Source organism: Kwoniella mangroviensis, chromosome 3, assembly GCF_000507465.2.
Source record: "Kwoniella mangroviensis CBS 8507 chromosome 3, whole genome shotgun sequence".
Classification (NCBI taxonomy): domain Eukaryota; kingdom Fungi; phylum Basidiomycota; class Tremellomycetes; order Tremellales; family Cryptococcaceae; genus Kwoniella; species Kwoniella mangrovensis.
Window position 1 is genome coordinate 502,377 of NC_088829.1, and position 20,979 is coordinate 523,355.

Here is a 20,979-nt window from a genome sequence, read left to right on the forward strand (position 1 = left end):
AAGCTGATCAATACAGTTTTACCACAATGACTGATAGATCCCCAATACCAATCCTTCGTAAAATCACCGCCAGATATGCTCCAGATAACGGAGTGATGAATCTCTTACTGGAGAAGGAATCCAGCTGGTCGAGCTTAGAAGAAGAACAAGCAGATGGAGTCCTTGAAGCGATTGCTTGAAGGGACAGGGCCGAAGTACCATACAGACTGCGATCCCAATGTTTTCCATGTACCGTGCAATGCTGTTCAGTTGTTTAACCAATATGTTAGCTTTTCATTTCCATGCTTTCTGCTGGAATTCATATTTCAAAGAAGGATCCTTTGTGACATCATCACTACAATGGTACAGTATGGGCAGGATTCCTTCGCTCTCTAGAGAAATGAAGTATATAGGGTGCTCGAGTACAATGTTTCTTTGATCGAGCCAGATCGATCTCTACTATCAATCGTAGACATTGGTCTGCATCAAAATGATGTTCGACGAGAAATTTTCCATACCATCTTGAGTAGCTACATGGCGAATACTCTACTGCACACAACTTGGTCGTATTTACTAATTCGGGACTCCGAATTCGGCTTCCGAACCATCGCTTATGTACGCCCGATCAGATTCTGAGAGACATGTTGAATTGGCTGTGATGTGAAAGAAGCACCCAATAGGGTCTGCTGACTTGCCCTCTCTCGTACACAATCCACCCATATGCTGAATTGGAAAGGTGAAGAAGGAGGAATTGCTGCTTTCAGTCCCCTAGATATTTTTTTTCCAAATTGGGCTGACCGCGATATGTGATTTATGTACATAATAATTGAACGTTGGGTGCGTAGAAGACCTATATATACTCCATGTGAAACCCGCATATGTGTTTGAACCCACTGACTATACTTCATGTAAAATATCTCCAAGATCATCGACATATCATACTCGAAGCAACATCCGTTTTGTTGAATATCGCTGTTATAGCACAATATGAGCTTTGACGTACGTGTGGTCTTCACGTCGCCGCTCCAATGGAATACTCATATATGACTTCCTAAGTATATCGTCGAGAGTATTCGTGGGGGTATCGACTTAGAGTTGCTCGAAACCTTGCTTGGCGAGGAGCTAGACGAGGAAGGTTAGTCGTCATTGCCAGTGAACACTCAAAGAGGAAGGAAATTGACGCCGTCCCGTTGTGAAATAGTCGAGGCGTCCTATGTGGAAGAGGGCGACAAGACATACATCGTTTTGTTCAAGGACTCGGAGTGGTCAGACTCCGACATAGAAGCAGCCGAGATGCTTGCTCAACGAATCGCTTAGGTATATTTACATATGTAGGTCAATAAGCATTGTGGAGCAGAAGTAACCGTACTGCCTGTTTGTTGTTTTGGAGATATTGTATACACACACAAGTACCTGTTGCAAATGTCTTGCATCTGAATGAAAGTGATTTGTCGCCTCGGCCATGTAAGTCTTTGAGTAGTCTCATTGGACCGCAATGAAAGAGAACCCCAGTGCGTGAAGCCACCAAAGTAGGCACAGTACCATGCCCATCACCCGCCAAACACACAAAATCCTAGTTGTGCCCCTCAAAAGTTGACGACATAGCTTACGCGAGGTCCACCTCTACCAGGGCCGACAACCATTGCGTTCAATGGGACAGCATATCTCCTTTAGGAAAAAGTGTTCATATGGCTCCAGCAAGCAAAAGATAAGACTGACTGGAACAACCGATCGCCTGTTTGAAATTTGATGGAAATGGTACGAAGGTTGGCAGACAGTGAGCATGAACCTAGTGGTCCCTTTTAATGAACATCATCTGACTAAGTTTGAACATGACGTATGCATACATGTAGTTGATGATACTTGGGAACATTGCTGAACCATGTATAAAATGCTCCTCGACCGAAATGGTCGTCGTTTTTACGTTATTACTCAACCACAGGTGAACTTCGGACCAGGGCGCATAAGTTCCTCCATATATCAATTATACAGATCGGCGCCTTACGGTGAGGCACACGACGAAACACGACTTTTCCTTGCGTACGATGACGTGTGGTTAAAGCATCTACCCGTTTTGCATGAGGCAATGCATCCTGCACGAACAGATAAGTACAGATTATAGTTTAGGGTCATCTCACATGAAGGCTTCTTTCGTTGTAACATCCAGCAAAAACATCCAAAATTAGCATTTTCCCCATCTTTACCAGGGACGCCGTGGCTTTAGCTATATCTTGACGAAGTTTAACAACATGGGTGGGAATTGGGTAAGCAACCACCAAGTATTATGATCGTTACTCACGCATGTGATGTTGCTGTACAGTATTTGGAATTCTCTTACACCTCAAAGAAAAATCCAAAATTCTACTTTGCCGGTCCGGAATGGAACCAAGCGGTTGAGAGAGCTCTTGGCACTGGGCAGAGTGAGTTGATACGCACGCTTTTCTTTCATTGATACATTATTGATCCGAATCCATTCTGTAGTTGACACAGTCACCTATCACACAATTGGCAAGAATTATGTTCGCTTCGAGAAATGGTCAGCTTGGACTGCAGGTGAACCTCGGGATAAAGCTTTGCAGTTGATTCAGGACTACGTTGATAATGTGGAATTTGTCCGATCAAATGATACTGCAAACTCATTCTCCTAGACATTATTACCTTGTGTATGACTTGTTAGTGAGAAGAAGAAGATACTGTATGCACAGACAATCAATCATGCTCTCCTCATTCAGAGTTCCCCCCACCTAGAATACGCCAAAAACCTTATCCACCCTCGCATCAAACTTTGATCGGCGAATTTCCCTCAAAACGCCACAGACACGACATGAAAGCATAGCAATGAGGTTTTTGAACCTCATCTTTGATATCGTCGTGCTTCTCCGGTACCACGGTGTTCATGTACCACGCTCACCAACCTATCGGTCTCTCTTGTATGTATCCATTCGCATGGTTGACCATCTTCGTAAGAAGTGATAAGCCCAAGTTAGGCAACAGCCGATCGCACTGCGCTTTCCGAGTTTCATAGATACTAGATTGGGTGAATCCAAACAACCATGACGCATCATGTAAGTTACCGCCCGAGCTTATACAGCTGCGATGTCTCACCGCTACCATTAGAGACTATGCTTGCCCTTGATCTTTGGTTCTCAACTGAAAAATCGAACTTAGTTCCGAAGCTACCGATTCGATCCAAGCGACGTCGAGCTTGTTCTTGCAAAGTTATGGAAACTACTTTTCAACGAATACAACTTCCAAGGTACATTTCGACTTGTCTCTTTTCGGTGTGTACAAGGTGTTGCTGAAGACGATTTTAGGCGATGTTTACTATACACATCACTGGGGTAGAGGTCATTTCATAACTTTTATCAAGTACGATGCATGGACGGCGAAAGAACAAGTTCATGTGGAGCATATCTTAGGAAAAGGCGTAGGGGAATTTAGCTTGAGTGATGTATTTACAGGATGGGAGTTGAAGGACTCTAAGTGAATGATACGTTGTACCATCCATTACCGCCCAAATTGTCCTTGGCTTTTTGGTGCAGAATGAGGTACAAGTGTTTGAAGTGATGCATACACAACATTTACTGACTTCTATGGATGAATTAGCCTCAGTGAATCTCATTAGAAGCCATTCGACATGCAATAAGCGTGTCTATCAGAGATCGCAATGCCTTCCATAGGATCTAAAAATGCGGTGGCTCGATAGGATGTAAGGTAGTGAGAGCTCTGATACGTAACCTCGAGGATGATATTGTGGAGCGTCTCGTGTTCAGATGGCGTCCAGGGAAGAGCAGCGCAGAATGTCAAGCAATAACCCCAAGGCTTGACGTGGAACTTGAACGTGACTGTTGCGATTAATTGATTTAGCCAGCATCGAAACATTCCTCGGATACAGAATGGTGGGCTATTACTGTACTTACCTGGTTTACCAATTTTTCTCAGCAGTGCGGCTTCAATCTGGGGACGAGCTTGGTTAGGATCATGTCGACCTATGATATGATAGCATCGAAACTATCTCAAAACATCAGACATCATGAATTTTGCAGATTTGGACGAATGCTCACGTAGAAAGACATCAAGCGATAGAGGTGACTGATTTATTTGACCACGCGGTTTTAGCCAGGTTGGATATACTTCCAAAAAAGGAATTAAGAAGGTGAAGATCCACCATGGTCGAGATTACATATACTTTCTTGGATATGTGGTCTTCGACGTATATCCATGCAGGGCATACACGCCCTCGACCATTTGAGAACTATCGTAGAGGTACCTCCTCTTGTCTACAGCTTCTTCTTTCTTCATTTGCACCTGTATGCAATTCTCACAGACGACAAAAAGTGTCGCATGTATACAAAGACTGGAAGATAGTGATACCACATACTGATTTGCAGCTGCCAGTGTGGGTAACAAACAGGATATATAATTAGCTTGAACGGCGGTCCTATGGAGCATTTTCGCTCCAGAAATGCCACGTTTGCAGTGCTTGAGCAAAGTCCTTGTATTCAATTGATGCAGCTATTCATTTGATGCTTCTTACCCGAAGTTATCGAGGTTTAGTCCAGGAACGGGCGCATGCTCCTCATGAAGGACTGTTTAAGAGCGAGATTGATCAAATGTTGTGTGAGAGAGACTTGTGCTTCATGGAGGGCGTCTCTAGTGACACACAAGTGGGGAAGACTAAAACTACATGAATGCAGATGCGAAGATGTATATAAATGATGCTCCTTCTGGAAAATCTACCCCTACTAACATTTGCTCCATTCTCGTCAACTAAACTTTCCCACTGCCAGCGAACCCTACAGCTTCTGTTAACATGCCAAACGTGAGTAGCTATGCCATGACTTCAGTCAAGTGGAGTATCAACACTGACACTGACCTCTCAAGAGTACAACCGTCTACGAATACGAACCTGAAGGCAGAAGACCTTCTGATACAGAAACTCCACCATATAGTCTTATCAGAGATCTCGCTAAGGCTGTACACGATGTATTGTACTGCGACGGTAAGCACAATCTCTCTTCTCTTCGAAATGTCAATTGATCAAGGTTGTAGTCGCTGTTCAGTACTACACCAGAGGCGAGGGATCTGATCTCTCCTTTTACCTCATGTTCATCAAGAACGGATCAGACGATGAATGGTCTACGCATGACCGAAGAGAACTAGAAAAGGTACTTGGAAAGAAGCTAGCTAGTTACGAGCATGCGAATACCTATTGAACGGTGTTCCAGAGGTCGATCCGGCCAGACTCGACCTGATGATATGTTTGTAAAGTACTCAACTCAGAGCAGAATCTTGATCCGTATACAGTACAAGGAGAATGGCATGCATATGGATAGCTGCATACGAGATGATCATGCCGACTCCAAATATCATGGCATATTGTTGTTTCCCGCGTCGTATTGTACTCATGGTATAAGAAAGTTTGTCCCTGTATATTCATGGTTCAATCTTGCAATCGATCCCAGATCCCACAATGTCAATTCCAATCCAGCAACATCGTTGGCCGTCCAAGGATGATTTAAAGCGAAAGTCAGAACAGATCCGAATCTGCTTATGGGATAGTATTTGAGTGACACTGCCGATGGATAAAAAGTGTGCACATGTGTTAGTCTAAGATATATGCTTCGTACTGTATGTGTAGGATGAAACGACCAGAACTGCTTCTACAAACGGCATATGGCAAGTAGCGAAAATGACGCACCGCTTCCGCTCACTCTGTATGACAGTTGATACTCCAATTGCGCTTTCGGTCCTGGCCATGGCTTCTGAAAGACCACTCGATATTCTCGAAACTGCAGGCAGATCGTCCGTCAGCGGCTGATTTGGTTCGCAAGGAGAGCGGCTGATCACCTACCCAAAATTGCATACCTCGGACTGCTTTTGTGGGATTGAAGATGGAGGGTGATATACGGTAACTTCATTTGTGGTAGCAAGGATGGCAGCGAGACCCGAAACATATCATACGGTAGATTTCTTTCAGTTCACTCTCCAGCGAGAATATCTTGCTCTTCCTTGTATCACCGATCACCAGCCAACAAAATCACTGGAAGGAAGAAAAAGTCATGTTGGGCGATGTGATGGAGTACGTTGTCGGAATCTTGCAGCATATGGTACCCAAGCCCGATCAGGCTCTCTAGGGGAATGAATCAGCAACAAACAGAGAATGTGCCCTCTCAATAACTTTCAATGATAGCTCGAAAGGCATGTTTATCAGATTTTGCTTCGTTGCTTCTTTTTGGCTTTGTCTAATCGCATATGGCTCCCAAACGAGGAGAAGCAGCACAACACATTGACATCCTTTCCCAACGGTTATCGTGTGGAACTACATCCTAGAGGAAATTAAGGACCACGGAAATCGACATCCTCGTACTCGTCATGCAGCCTGAAGGAAGCTGTAATCCGCTCCAAAGCACCTTTCAACCTGACTTTTTCCTCTTCACTCCACTCTGTACGTTTACCAAAGGATAGGTAAAACTTATTATCTCTGACGTACGGGCGGAACATCACTGTTTGGAAAAGAGGTAGATCTCTGTTAGTACGACTACTCACACCATCTGACAGTTGAACTGACCTAAGGTATTGATAGCTTCTAATTCCCGCTGGATCTGGTCGTGATATTCCCACCATGGCTTTTCGTACGTGACTTCGTAGCACCGGTAATTCAGCCCTTTAATCAGTTCGGGGTTCATCCCGTCCACAATCCTCTCAATCGTACTCACAAAATCAATCTGTGTATTTGAGGTTGTCATGGCTGCGACGATATCTGTACTGTAGGGATCGTGAAAAGGAGTAAATCATTGTGACGAAGTTATTCAGGTTGACCTTCTTTGTATGATGGTGTGTATGCTTCTTTTGCGTCAATAAAACCTCTAAAAGGCGTGTATAGGTCCAAGCGCCCAATCAACTCATCAGTCTCAGTGATGTTGTGTATGTGCACACAGTATATGGGCTGTCCATTTGTACCTGAATGGTGCTTCGCGCAACTGCATTCAATGATGGTTATCAGGCAGTGCCTAAGAGATCTCATCATTAGAATGATAGATATCATATCTTATATGCATTTCGTGATATGTGTATATCGCATTAACTGCCTAGTTGCAGGAATGAGTGTTGGGGCCAGACGAGTTACCATGGTGACCAGATCAGATGTGCATCTTCTTCCTGAATCTTGACCATTTGCTTTTAGTCGGATCAACAGCTTGTCCCTGTTGATCCCTGACCGGACACACTACGTCAAAGCATCATCAGCAGTCTTATTGCCCGTTCGCATCACTGATCGTGTCTGAGCTCGATCGCCAAGAAATTAGGGATCTGTAGTCTACTTACTCGATCCACCGACATCTCTAGCAGCACCTTGAACAGCATCAAACAAGGCATCGACTTGACTTCCAGAGAGTGGACTATTACTTCTAATCAAGATGAGAGAGTCCGTGTTGATGTCCGCACCTAGCTTAGGAGGTGCAGAGCTGGCTGGGTGGAAAGTGACGATGAGCTTTGGTGCATCTACTCAGTATGGGACGATGGTAAAACGATGTTAGCCGATATCAGTAAACTCGGCAATGGAACAGGCGGGCCAAACTAATCTCTCAGTTCAGTGTTGTGTTTCCGAAATGCTTGTTGGAAGGCAGCCTCCTTGTCGGGCTTGATGAGGTACAAGACAAATTGCTAAGAGGTTTGTCAGTCCCATAAACATTAAATCTCAGAATGCGCGGACACATACCAACTCGGACATCGTAGTTGTTGAATGATTTGTTTGGGTTATGTGACGATAACTTCAATGATGGGCAAGGGATACAAACCTATATATAGGAAAAGTACCAAGCACACTGTATCCGAGTCAAAATCACGATGTGCAATGCACTCAGCCCTTACAAAGTGGTGTGTGAAGGGATGTACACAGCATCGTACGTCATAATTGGAAGGCGATCATTCAACACCTTTGACAGATTGAATCATAATGCTTGATGGGCGATGTTTTAAGGCCAGTGCATGATACATTCGCACGCACATCATATCAGATCTTGTATCCATTCTGTAGCACTTGTATAATGCCTGACCGTCCGCCATGTGAATATCTCCGCATGAGTGAGAAATTACAGTGTTGAAAGGACAAGTATGTGACAGTAGAGGATATTACCCGAGAAACACCTCCGCCTGGGACCCCAACCACTGCTTTGTGCGAGAAATTATAAGCTTGACTGTTGCGGTCTCTGACGGGAGACACTGTGGAGCGCACAGAACTCAACTCGGGTCTACATTCCGGGTTAGAGTTGATATAAATCACTGGTGCGTCCAAAATTCTAGCAGCAGCTTGAATAGAATCGAACCGATCATCTATTTGTCCACCGGACAGTGGGATATCATTTTTGATGAGGATCAGCGGGGCAATATTGATGTTTGCACCAACTTTGGCTGGTACAGATTTGGGTGCATGCGTTGTAACGATTACTTTTGGCCTATGTGAAGATGACAGACTAATCAGTGCTATGGATCAGGCGAACTGTACACCCCATGTACCCACTGTGATACCTCTCAAAAGCACGTCGGGAGATTACTTCCTTGTAATGTTTGATAGCGCATATGATACAGTAAATCGCTAAAATAAAGTGCAGACATGTTCATCACATTGACGCTTTAGTTAAGGAAGACATTTTGCTAACAGCTGTTCTCGGTCACCTCACTCCACATATTGAGACATTCTGTTGCTGACATTGAGGAAGGAAGGCTTGTTCATTTTTTTACTGATGATGGAAAATGGAAAACTGGATCAAAATTGGGGGGGGGGGGACTGTCCCAATGTTGACTGCGATCATATTTACATGAATATAGCAATGCTAGATGGCCATGTGCCCTGAACGTGGGTTGAAAGCGAAACGGAAAAGCGAAGAAAGTCTAGCAGATGTGAGTGAACCAGCGACCATATCGGAAAGCTCTTGGACAGCTTCTACGTTGATGAGACCTCAGACGAGATGAGAAATACTTTCTTCTAGAAGTACAGCTTCCTCATCTAGCTCCCGTTTTTGGGCATCAAGCTATCTCGCTCTGGCAACTTCCACCTGCGAGAACGAACCTGCATGTCCCTTGCTGTATTTAACCGGAAACTGTCTCTTTACGGTAGATTGTATGCACTCACTCGTACATCCCCTAGGCAGGCACCTTTTCACGACCTCATGTAAAACTTTACACTCGCAAGTTGACCATTCTTTCGCTTTCCCGCACCTGAGGAAGAAAGCAGTCTCGCAATCGTACAAGTCAGCTTCGGTTGCATTGTACGGTATGATATCCATACGTAGCTCGACGGTTTGATACGGTCGAGTAGGGGATAAGATAGCTGTGATGGAAGATCCTATCAGGTCAGGCTGAGAGGACGGTCGCATACTGGTGCACTAGTGCGTCACCTACATCGTCTCTTGGTCAGAGCAACATGAATATCCCTATCTAGCATGTTGAAGAACCCGAGTGCGGTATTACGATCCAATCCGATGATGTCGTAGTTCCGCCACTGTTCAAACAAGGTTCAAGATCAGCAACTCAACTATCAGACGGTAGAAGTCAGGAACAATAGTGGTTTACAAGGACTGACATGTAGAAAAGGTGTTTGACCACTATTGGTGAATGGTGAGAGAGGTTTGGGAGGAATAGGAGTTGTGGACTCTACAAGAGTAGCTTGGGATAGACGAGATGGGTATCCGTAAGGATGAAAAGAGGTGAATTGTGGGTACATTTCTGAATCATCTACCTCCAAATTCCAACTTAAATCATTCAGCCGACAGGGTATAGTAATGTATACTGAGATAAGTCATATGATCTGCTTGATTAAATGAAGAAATCTGCTCGCCGAGTTGACGACATTTTGCTGACTGGGTGTGTATTCCATGAGTTCAAACACGCTTTTACCTCGTGCTTATATGCACATATAGACACAAGCATACACGATGTCCTGGTGTAAATATGTATTTTACCATTTATTCCGCTTTACAACCATTATAATTTCCCACTTTCTATACTTTGCTATCTAATGGAGATTGTGAGCTACCAATCATCATCAGGTGGAGCTAGCCCCTTCACCTCCTCCTCTTCCTCATCACTGCTTTCATCCATCTTGGCTTTCGCGAACAACGCATCCATCTCTTGTCGTTTCTTCTCCTCTTCCGACATAACATCTGCCGCAGGTACGAACTTCTTGGTTGCAGAACTATCAGATTTAGGTGCTTGAGATACTAAGTGGGTTCCCTCGGGTTAGCTCACGATATGGTCAAAAACAGATAATGAAGACTTACAAGGTGTCATACCATCAGGTTTGAGATCCAACCTGCTGGGTGGAACGCTCTTTCCTTCTAGCCATTCTGGAGCAGAGATCACACAATTCTCAACATCCACAGTAGGGATGTATATATCGTCTTGGAAGAAGTTGGGCTAGATGCAATACGGTCGCTCAGTCACTTGCCGCTACCATCAAGGGATGTAAACAGAATTAGTACTCACTTTGTTTCTCGGTATATTGAACGCGACTTCCTCCAGAGTCTTCCAAGTCAATCTGAGACACCTGGCCACCTCAACTTTCTTGACATCTACCATTCTCTTCGGTAAGAATACTAATCCCAATTGAGGTGAGGAAGCAGTGAAACTAGGTAACTTGATGATTTTCTCTCCGGAGCTATTGAGCGAGATCTCGTACGCCTGTATCACACGTTCACCTTTACCCCATACGTACAGAATCGAAGTATCCGGATCGTACACTGGGAAAAGGACCGAAGGTGATACGTCAATAGTGATTGATTGAATGATTTCTGTCTGCCCAGCGTTGATTTGATATAGGTTGATCTTGCGCTGCGATCCTTTCGAGAAGCCTACCGAGACTAAATGCTTATCATCAATCCAAGTTATCTGGAAAGATCTTGGACTGTCATGAGATTTTCCAGAGATTACTTGAGATGGGTTCCGAGGATCAAGGATGAGAATTTGATTGTCCTTCGTTGCTACTGCCACGCGATCGCCCTCATGGGAGAAGGTGAAATTGAAAGCCTGAGCATCTCAATAAGCTCTGTATACATGTAAATAATGTCACAAATGGTGATGCTCACCCCTTTAGAAGACAACTCGACAATTTTCACTTCTTCCCCTTTGGACAAATCGAAGAATCGCATATTGGAAGAAGCGTGATCGGTAGTGAGAGCTATCAGCAAGTCTTGGGCGGTAGGGTGGAAAGCGATTTGTGTGATCTTGTCGATTCCTTTGCCTATTTAAATCGGACCATGGGTGTCAGCTGAAGAGCACCGATCAACGGGTGGCTGATATGCCTACACACCTTTGAGAAACTGTTCAGGTTCAGGTCCAACACCATTTACGCCCTCTTTACCAACTTTCCACACTCTCACCACTCCATCTTCACCTGCAATGACGACGCGATCTCCTCCAAGCTCAACATCGAAATCTACTATTTCTACTCCAGCTGATAGATACCCTTCACCACCAACCGGTAATCTACCTTTCCTCGCTAGCGGATGCACATTCAATCGACCACCTGTACCCTGAATAGGAAAGAATGCGAGGTGTGCGTGGGCTTTAAGGATCTTCGAGTCTTGGTGCAAGGAAGATAGAGAGGGCAAGGAATCGTAGGTGGGTATAAGAGGTGACTTTCCCGCAAGGAATTTACGAGACCAATTAGGGTTGAAGCGTTCTGACGATTGGATCTGGGCTACGTTGGGTGAGAAAGATGAGGTGAGTCTGCTAGGAGGTGGAGCTGAAGGAGTACTTTCAGTGGTAATGCTGGGAGGTTTCACTTTATCATCAGTTGCGGGAGGTGGGAAAGGTGTAATCTCTTTCTCTTTGGCTTTTTGAACTTTGACCGGTAAATCTTTGTCTAACGACTCTAGAGGTTTCTCTTCAGCTATTTTTGAAACTTCCTTCAACTGAATATCACCTTTCTCGTCCTCCTTAACAGGTTTCTTATCCGCAGATGTGGGTTGAACGACATCAACTACTTCTCTCTCACCACCAAAGACCAATTTCATTCCTCTCCCTTCCCAGCCTGTTCCAGCATTCCATATTCCTTCTTTCCATAATTCGTATCCTGGCATATATCTTTTCACAAACTTGTGGACTTGCTCGTCCGTCATTCCTTTGCCTCCGTTATTAGCTTTCATCATATGTTCTTGCTGTAATCTCCACTTGAACACATAGTCGAACGATAACGGCTCGACTTGTATGAACGCCTGGAAGCTTGGATAGATAGCTTGAGAGAATTCCGCCAAGTATGCGTTGAGTGTCTGTAGGGAGGACATGGGGTGCTTGGTGAAGTATGTATCCGAAGTCTGGGGAGAAGCTGGTTTGGGATTTGCATACACGGAGTCCAAATCTGCGGAAGACAATGGTGAGAATCCCATCGACCACCCTTCCAAGATGAACACGTCAATCGGACCCGTGATCTTGACAGTTTCAGAAGATCGATCGCCTTCCCCGCCACATAGACTCTTGTCAAATATCGGTAACTCGACGCTTTCGTTAGGGGCTTCGTTGATTTGCTTGATCTTCTCGATGACGGATGTTGCCAGCAGGACATCATGTGTTCCAGGTGGACCTCTTCCAGCTAGAAGAGCATTGTCTGGATGTTCCGCAGCGACGGCTTTGAGATCGGCGTGCGTCTTGTACAGATCTAGGAAGTGCGTCACTGTTATCAGCCACGGATAGATTAGTAGTAAATTAACCGAGCTCACCATCCAGCGACAGTACTGCAGCTGAGAGGTCTTTCTTCTCCTTGAGATACTGTACGAATCCAGAGCAAAGGGTTGTTTTGCCTATGAATGTCACTACATGAGCCGAGGATCTTAGTGGCTGGTGAGATGGTGAGATAGCAGCTTACCACACCCTTGAGGCCCCTGCAGTCCGACCAGCAGTGGTCGTTTGTTTCCCCCTGATTTACGCTTCTCATACTCGTCAGCTAGGTAATCAGCTACTATACGAGACTTGTAGGTGGTAGACGAGTATATCTCATCTGATTCCAGAGGCGGTAATCTCGTGCTGCTATTGAGGGACGCAGTGCTTGAGGCGATTTGAGCATTCTCGGTAACCGGATTGGCTTTGTTGGGTTGCGGAGGCGAATCTGATGTCTTTGGAATCGCATCTTGCTCAGGGACAGTGAGTTTTTCTACAGTAGGCTCGGAGGAAGGATCAGCAGCTGTTTGCAGTGATCCTGCTGGCACGTTCCCTGATGACTTTCTGTATTCTTCGATCCTCCCTTCCCAAGTGCTGCGCCTCGATGGATCCAGTGTGATATACAAAGGCTTCTTGTCTTCTCCTTTTAGCCATTCTTCAGCGGTCTGTTCAGGGACTATCAGCCGATCATCTGTTAGCTGGGCGGACTTCGTTATGGGTTTTAACTCGGTCAGATCACCCACCTGTGCCCGCTACATCGGGATACAAATCCCCATGGTAATCGATCAACTGTCTTCTCGGCACCTTAATGCTCAAAGGCAACAGTGCATCCCCATCTTTATCCGTTACTTGTAAAAGTACACTAGCAATCTCCGCTTTCATTACATCTAGTTTCGTAGGGTGTACCGACGCTATCGAGCCGCTGTTCAAGGTATGTTGTAAAGGATGTATCGTTTCTTGAAGACCCATCGGACCGGAAAGTTCAATTTGACGAAGAGTCATATCTCCTTTTCCAACAAGATAGATTATCCTACGTTCTTCGTCTACTAACGGTATCAAGGGATTCGTGGACGTATCCAGTGATTGACTAAAATTTGTTTCTAGGTCATTTGGGTTTTTCGAGGTAGATACCAGAGAGTATTGTCTGTTCCTGGTTTTGGAGAATGATGTTATAAAGATATCTTGGTCCCCTACCCATGTTAGTCGGCATGGTTTCAAAGCTTGTACCGAAAATGACAGATTTTTCGTCTTGATTGGTTCAGTCGATTTGCGGGGTTCGTAGATATACATAGTACCCGATTTTCCAATGACTGCGACTTGCGTTCCACTACTTGACCATCCGAGTGACCAGATACCCTTAGATTCTTTGATATTCAGTGAGATAATGGGTGAGGTGAGAGAAGCTGATATGTCGTATATCACCGCTGGATGAGAAATGGATGAAGCAAGAAGTATATCAGGTGTAGTCGGATGAAGAGAGAGGTTGGTTATTGGTGATGAGGATTGTGGGGGAGTAGTGTGTTGTAAGGTCAGTATCGATGGTTCCGAGAGGCTGTATACGGAGATCTAAGAATGGAGGGTACCATTAGTAAGGAACTGAGACTTTGATGGTCGAAGAGGTGAGCAGAGAGGTCAAGGATCGATATTAGAGTATAAGAAGCTGCTTAATTCACACTTCCGTCCAGACCTCCTATAACCAATTGATCATCCTCCAACTTGCTCAGATCCCAATCTCCAACCCCACCTCCCTTTCCAACTTTCTCAACCTTCGCGTTCTCTCCCGAATGATCTCCATACTTTCTGCAGCTAAGATCTCCGGCGGGAGTGACAGTGACAATCCATTCTCTGTTGCTCTTGATCTCACCGCTGAACGTGGATAAGTTGCTACTGTTTGATCCAGTTGACGAAGGTAGGTGTGAACGATAGAACTCTTCCCTTGGCGGAACTGATGCTACCGAATTGCGGTACTTGGAAGCACCGAATCTGGAAGGCGCCATTGTGTACAAGATGCGTGAGGATATCTGTCTGGGGCCGTCAAAGGTTATTCTTCGAATGTTGTTGAATACCTCGGCTGGTTTACGTCCGGAGGTCTTTAGAGGATTGGAGGATTGTGACTGTGAGATGTGACGTTGTTGACCATTTATTGACCCTCTCCTCCACTTCAAGCCGGGTCCGTGCGTTCGCTGATTCCTTCGCTATTTGATCCCGTCCTCATAAAGGACGATTTCCGGAGATCAAGATAATTTCACCGCATCTACCTAGATTTAGTCAATTTCCATTCTACCAATTGCTTTGCTTGTGTCGCATACAGCAAACTTAGGCAACATGAACAGCAGAGGTCTCATGGTTTTCACCAGAGCGTCTGGCTCTCGCTCAGCCATGGTCGCGCTACCTCCTCCGTCCCATCGACACTTCATCCGATCCCTTCAAACCACCTCGCGACGATCAGCTGGTGCTCCCGATCCTTCGGCCTATGCCAAACGTATGCAGAATCTCATGAACCAACCTAACCGAAATCGATCTGCCAGCCCTTTAGTACCCTTACAGCAGCCTTGGCCATGGCATGAAGTCCCTTCCTCATCTCCTGATACAGTAACGTTGCAACGGACACTATTCGCCAGACCACCAGATTTCGCTCCTCCACTTCTGCTCTTCGCAGCTGGTGTATGGGGATTATTCGTTTTTGCTTGGTTGCTATTACCTGATCCGCCGAGGAAGGAATATACAGATGAAGAAAAGAAGATCATTGAGGAGAATGAGCGAAAGGCTAAAGAAGCGTGAGTGGAAGTTGAGTCTAGTGATTTACAATGTCCAGAAGACCAATGTAGCTGATAATTTATTGATGATATGTTTGATGGATATAGCAACATGCTGTCACGACTTGGAATGAGCTTTACCAATACGATCTTCACCTCTGCTCAACCACTGATATATGGTCTTGTGACGATCGGACTGATAACGATGATGGCTTCATCTACCAGAATAGTAACTAGGATAAACATGTTACAGATCAAACCTAAAGATGGATCTAGTCAATCTGCCAAGACGGTATTGAGATTGACGAACGTAGGACATGAGATGTTACCTTGGCGAGCTAATAAGTCGAGGGAAGTGAAAGTGGAAGATTGTCAGGTCTACATACCGAATCTGAGTAAGTCCAAGTTCTGTCATCCTCATCCTCACTTGAATGTACACTGTTCTTGTCAAGGATAGCTTGAAACATAGAGATATGCTTACATTCCTCGTTTTATAAAGACAACTCGCATACCATTCGGTTGAAAGTACTTAAAAATGGTCAAGTCAACAAGTGGTCTTTGGACAGATTCCCATACAGCTTAGATTACAGAGCTATACCAGAAACAGCCAAAGTGGATAAAGAGGTCGTTCAGTCGGTCAATAGATTACAGCATGTGTTTGGGTATCTGAAAGTTGGTCAGTGATATTGATCAACCGTATGCACTACTCGCCTTAAACACAACAGAAATCATTGGGTATACGTAACAAGATATGGGTTACAATCTATCTGAGACTATGGCAGTCAATCGGTAAAATCATGAGGTCATACACTACAACACAAACAGAGCCAACCAAATCGATGGTCCATCTCATAAGGGGTCTCCATTCTTTCGGACTTGTAATCGAATGCCCCTAAACGATCCAGACTACGCGGGACATCAATCTGTTCTTCCTCTATTGGAAATGTTTAAGTTGAGAAGTACTGCGAATGGAGGTGGCCTGTCAGCCAGACATGCATGTAGGCGGATAAATGTCCTTAACTCACAAATTGGCCATCAGGGTTTGAGCAATCCCAAGTTTGTAAAGGACGGAGATTCAAGAAATTGTCCATCTTGACATATCCCGCTTCAGCAGCAAAGTTGAGACATTGATCTGTAATGGAGGAATAACCTTGATCAGCTGAGGCTACAGTGTAAATTGTACAGTGTGCAATGAAATTATCAATCGATATGTGCTGTACTGTACTCACTAGCATTCGCAGATGTTCTAAGTAATTGACCATCCCAAGACCAACTTTGACCTGGCTTGTTCTCATCACATTCCTCTAATTTAATTTCCATACCGTTCTGTACTTTGAAATATGGAGTTTCTGAACCACCAGCATCATCTACCCAGACATTTGCACCGGTCTCCAAGCATAGATTGGATGAACCAAGTTTGACTTGACCTGGGCCAGATCCCGGAAGGGACCATTCCATAAGCTCGTGAGAGGTGTTATATCCTGATCCGGCAAATCCTGTACCAGCACAGTATGTACTACCGTATAGGATAAAAGAGTCAGAAAATAGTGTCCACCGGGTGAAGTGATGTTTTGAGTATTGTAAACTTACAAGGCAATACCTTGAGAAGCTTGAGCTGTTGAGCTACTCACTACCGATACACAGATATCTTTCCTATCTCGGGCTATCGTATCATTCGACCAAAATTACGATCAGCACCGTTGTTTTTGCGCCCATAGCTGCATGGTATGTGAGCGGTGTGACTCACGATGGATGAAGTTGAGGTTTGAATTTTGAACGGCCACTTCACTTCCTTGAGGTACACCTTCCGTCAAATTCTTAGGTTCGGGTGTTTGACGAATCACCCAAGCTTGATTGGTATTATCAGGGAAACATTGGTGGACTTGAGGTCCATCGTCATCCAAATCAAGACATCTATCAACAGGCCAATTAGTTCCACTTTTGATTCTCAGTCGATCATCCGAGCCATAGTGGAATCTAATGTATATGTATCAAAATACATAAGCAATTTTCTCCAAAAGTTTCAAGTATATGCTTTGTACTTACATTTGTTTCTCTACTTCTCCAGTGAAGTTTTGTAGCTGAACACACCAATAGAAAAATAAAACAAAAACCTGTGGAGTCAATTGAAGGTGGGTGCCACTGACGCAAAATATCATTGCGCACTCACAGTAACTTTACTTCCCGATTGTCCGTCTCCAAAATCCAACACCAACTGACTTTCCTCATGTACCACCGCCCCTCCTGATGACTGTATCGGTACTCTCCAAGTAGAAGCATTTTGACAATCTGTGGCGATAATTTCGGTACCGTCACCAGCTGGTGATTGAGCAGGTGCGAGACATTTCTTATCTTGCCCTACTGCCGCTATGGAATATCCGTCTGCCCATCCACTAAATGCTTTGCTTTGGGGAGGTACGAATGAGGTAGGTAAGGACGACACGAAGGTAGAGGTGGATCCGAGTAGGAAGAGGACGGTAGATAATTTAGAGAACATTATGAATAAACGTCAAATGAGTATGTATTAATCGGTGATAGAAGATATTTGGTATAATAGAAAAGCGAAACATATACAAGCAATAAAGTAGAGTACAGAATACGGAAAATTTTCAACCTCAATTTCAAGTATGAATTGTTTTGGATGCAAAAAGAAAAGACTTCAGCACTGAAGAATTCACCCTTAACTCAACGCTTTTATACATTATCAATAGGTACTATCGAGGATTAAGCATACGAGTGACATACTGGGACGATCCGCCAATCTCCCCTTGATCGAACTCGTGATATCTTCAAGCTTTGACAGCAAGCAGTGACTCCCTTTCATAGAGGTATGATCGATTAATCCTTAACCCCTTTGATCTTCTTTTGTCAGATTCGACGATTAACTTATTCCTCCCTATGAGGACTGGATCCTCCTTTGAGGACTAGAAATGCCAAGAGAATCTGGATCGTATCATCGGCTGAGAGATTAAATCAAACCGGTCAAGCTTGAAGTAAAGTGAGTTACTGAGGGATCTCCTCGATCATCTCAGCATGTAGAATGAAAGGATATAGGGCGTCCATAATGGGTCGTAAGTCGTTTAAAGAGTCATGCGATACTCGATAGTGGCAGTGGAATGGGAAGTAGAGCAGTGTCAGTTGGCGGATGATAGAGCTTGAAAGGAACTAGTAACATGAGTGTAGACTTCGGATTTGAAATCTCTCATTGGCGCTCAAATACGTGGAGGATGTTTGGGTTATATTTCCAAAGCATTTTTGATATAGTATTTTACGTGTGAGTCTTCGATTTATATCAGTTCGTGCTATTTATCCCATTCGATGGACCATTGCGGGAAGACTCTTCTGTGGAGAAGGCTTGTATGTATTTGTGGAACGTTTTAGCTCCCATTATGGCGATAATGATGTAAACAACTAATTCTAGTTCTGATACAGTATCGATGACATACCGGAGAGGTATCCCCAGTAAGACGATCCAATCTCAGGTTGTCTCAGTATCTCAAAATCTCCCTGATCATCTTGAATAGTAAGGCGGTATCCTATCATCCAATCAACTGTAGCACACCTGCTCATTCAGATGTAGTAAGATAAGAGTAAGGAGGTAAGATTACTTATATCATGTGGTATATATACACAGATTTATTATATCATTCAAAGAGGCGGTACTCTGGACCCCAGCACAGCTCAACCGATGAACTTCGTGATCCCAAGTCTGATCAAGAACCAGATTGTCAGTAGGCTCGCAATACTGTTAGCTATTACGGTCAACGCAAGGATGAAAATGTCGGATCATTCGTAGCTCATGCCTCAAAGTGTGTGGAACCAGGGGACTGAGGTGATAGATTTGGTTTTCGGCGCATCGCCTCATCGAGCAATACAACTCTGTTGATAAATCAGGCAGCCTACAAGCGTATGATATAGCATTAAGCTCCTTTGAATGTATGCATCGCCCCATCAAGAATTTTTCTAGTTTTTCGAGTTTAACCGTTTCCATTGCTATTCCGGATCTACTTTTTATAGTTGAGAGTAGGAGTAGCTTGGTTGACGGGAAGAACGACTAGCCAAGGTAATGAAGGCAATGATTTGACATTCAGCTTGTCTTTTCTTGCAGATCAGGTCAGAAAGGGTGTTTCACTCACATAATTGAGCAATGTTGACGTGAGGAGGTCTAGAAGCTGTCCAAACGATCTCTTCAGCGATGTCTTGAGCGACCACTAGAACGACCGAAAGAAATACCACCAATGATCAGTAAAACGCTACACTATGAAACAACCTGTCAGATATCGAGGGGAACACTCACAAGGTTGTAATCCTTTATAAACATTATCTGCCTTTTCCTTATCACCTCTAAATCTCACTACCGAGAATTCAGTCTCCACCATACCAGGTTGGATCTCAATGACCCTAATGGGGGTATTGACCAATTCTCTCAAAAGGGATCCGTTGAAAGCCGATAAGGCATGTTTGGTAGCGCAGTAAATTGATCCTCCGGCGTAAGGTTCTCGACCGGCGATGGAACCGAGGTTGATGATTGTCTATATTATATATCAGATCAAACGTCAATCTCACACGGACGACTTGTTGAGCTAGCGAAAGGAGATTTGAGATATGACACTTACACCAGCTTGTTTGGCTTTGAATAGTTTAACGAAGATTTGAGTAAGGTGAATAAGACCGAGGACTATTGTCGCGCATACAGTAAACGAGCCTCAGCTTCGTTCATGAAATGAAATGAGATGAAGCAATGTGACGATGTACATACCGTTGGTATCGAACATCTGAGTGATATCAGCGTCGGCTAAAGAGGTGGTATCATCAGTTACTGCCAAAGAGCCAGTATATCCAGATAGATGGTGGTATCCGAGCGTTACTTACAGATATCTGCAAGAACACATATATGACATATCAGCTTCTGTCACTATGAGGGGTATAAAGTGTATGTCAAAGCTGACTCACCTCCGACATGTTCAGTACCTTTGACCATACCAGCGTTATTGACGAGGCTAAGCAACGTGAGAAAGTCAGTCCGACTCGTCCCCAGTCAAACAGCTGTCCTCGACATCAGACAAGCAGGCCAAAGATCGAGTGGTGATGATAAGGAATGAGGATGTCAATACTCACATATCAACGTCCAATCCCTCCCCTTTCACTTTCTCAGGAATGACATCTAAATCCTCAAAATTCCTTACATCCGCCTCGATAGTCAACACTTTCCCCTCTTTGCCAACAGCCTTGAAAGCTTCTTCAGCCTGGGCTTTAACAGCCTTGAGGTTCTCTGCTCTTCTTGCGAGGAGGACGAGGTTCGCACCTGTCTTGGCAAACAGAACCGCAGTGGCTGCTCCTATACCTGCTGATGCACCTGTTATAAGAACTATGACGAATATCAAACAAGACGTTAGTAAAGATCATGCTATGGGTGGGACGTCGAAAGAGCTTACCGGTCTTTCCTACCAATCTATGCACAGTCGAACACAGAATATTAACGATTCGGTCTTCCGAGATATCGTGAAGGAGGAGACAACTCACCTATCAGTGTCGAATACGGACATGGTTCTTATCTGCTTAAGAGTTGTGATCTGTTGAGTATTTCGAA

The 20,979-nt window shown here is 44.4% G+C and overlaps 8 protein-coding genes across 8 annotated transcripts; 3 read left to right on the forward strand and 5 right to left on the reverse strand.

The window, feature by feature from the left end:
* Positions 1 to 2,228: 2,228 nt before the first annotated feature.
* Positions 2,229 to 2,627, forward strand: I203_108016 (uncharacterized protein; the record flags this gene model as incomplete). Its single annotated transcript, XM_019148196.1, has 3 exons — positions 2,229 to 2,243; positions 2,300 to 2,399; positions 2,461 to 2,627. 3 exons carry the CDS (start codon positions 2,229 to 2,231, stop codon positions 2,625 to 2,627), a joined length of 282 nt encoding a protein of 93 aa, XP_019002429.1.
* A 2,165-nt stretch (positions 2,628 to 4,792) lies between these two features.
* I203_108017 (uncharacterized protein) lies at positions 4,793 to 5,195 on the forward strand (the record flags this gene model as incomplete). Its single annotated transcript, XM_019148197.1, has 3 exons — positions 4,793 to 4,801; positions 4,864 to 4,981; positions 5,032 to 5,195. The coding sequence occupies 3 exons, from the start codon at positions 4,793 to 4,795 to the stop codon at positions 5,193 to 5,195; spliced, it is 291 nt and encodes a 96-aa protein (XP_019002430.1).
* Positions 5,196 to 6,318: 1,123 nt separating this feature from the next.
* On the reverse strand, positions 6,319 to 6,728 carry I203_108018 (uncharacterized protein; the record flags this gene model as incomplete). Its single annotated transcript, XM_019148198.1, has 2 exons — positions 6,319 to 6,463; positions 6,529 to 6,728. 2 exons carry the CDS (start codon positions 6,726 to 6,728, stop codon positions 6,319 to 6,321), a joined length of 345 nt encoding a protein of 114 aa, XP_019002431.1.
* Positions 6,729 to 7,121: 393 nt separating this feature from the next.
* On the reverse strand, positions 7,122 to 9,703 carry I203_108019 (uncharacterized protein; the record flags this gene model as incomplete). The annotated part of the gene is made up of 5 exons (XM_019148199.1): positions 7,122 to 7,207; positions 7,306 to 7,449; positions 9,113 to 9,310; positions 9,382 to 9,481; positions 9,563 to 9,703. 5 exons carry the CDS (start codon positions 9,701 to 9,703, stop codon positions 7,122 to 7,124), a joined length of 669 nt encoding a protein of 222 aa, XP_019002432.1.
* Positions 9,704 to 10,011: 308 nt separating this feature from the next.
* Positions 10,012 to 14,630, reverse strand: I203_108020 (uncharacterized protein; the record flags this gene model as incomplete). Its single annotated transcript, XM_019148200.1, has 9 exons — positions 10,012 to 10,199; positions 10,260 to 10,395; positions 10,465 to 11,004; positions 11,064 to 11,218; positions 11,288 to 12,634; positions 12,696 to 12,776; positions 12,842 to 13,309; positions 13,377 to 14,199; positions 14,307 to 14,630. 9 exons carry the CDS (start codon positions 14,628 to 14,630, stop codon positions 10,012 to 10,014), a joined length of 4,062 nt encoding a protein of 1,353 aa, XP_019002433.1.
* A 328-nt stretch (positions 14,631 to 14,958) lies between these two features.
* On the forward strand, positions 14,959 to 16,073 carry I203_108021 (uncharacterized protein; the record flags this gene model as incomplete). The annotated part of the gene is made up of 3 exons (XM_019148201.1): positions 14,959 to 15,410; positions 15,498 to 15,784; positions 15,889 to 16,073. The coding sequence occupies 3 exons, from the start codon at positions 14,959 to 14,961 to the stop codon at positions 16,071 to 16,073; spliced, it is 924 nt and encodes a 307-aa protein (XP_019002434.1).
* A 332-nt stretch (positions 16,074 to 16,405) lies between these two features.
* On the reverse strand, positions 16,406 to 17,886 carry I203_108022 (uncharacterized protein; the record flags this gene model as incomplete). Its single annotated transcript, XM_019148202.1, has 6 exons — positions 16,406 to 16,521; positions 16,619 to 16,905; positions 16,980 to 17,052; positions 17,137 to 17,366; positions 17,436 to 17,470; positions 17,560 to 17,886. 6 exons carry the CDS (start codon positions 17,884 to 17,886, stop codon positions 16,406 to 16,408), a joined length of 1,068 nt encoding a protein of 355 aa, XP_019002435.1.
* A 1,507-nt stretch (positions 17,887 to 19,393) lies between these two features.
* I203_108023 (uncharacterized protein) lies at positions 19,394 to 20,935 on the reverse strand (the record flags this gene model as incomplete). Its single annotated transcript, XM_065518309.1, has 9 exons — positions 19,394 to 19,443; positions 19,526 to 19,600; positions 19,687 to 19,921; positions 20,006 to 20,067; positions 20,149 to 20,184; positions 20,343 to 20,389; positions 20,508 to 20,757; positions 20,825 to 20,841; positions 20,913 to 20,935. 9 exons carry the CDS (start codon positions 20,933 to 20,935, stop codon positions 19,394 to 19,396), a joined length of 795 nt encoding a protein of 264 aa, XP_065372674.1.
* Positions 20,936 to 20,979: the final 44 nt, after the last annotated feature.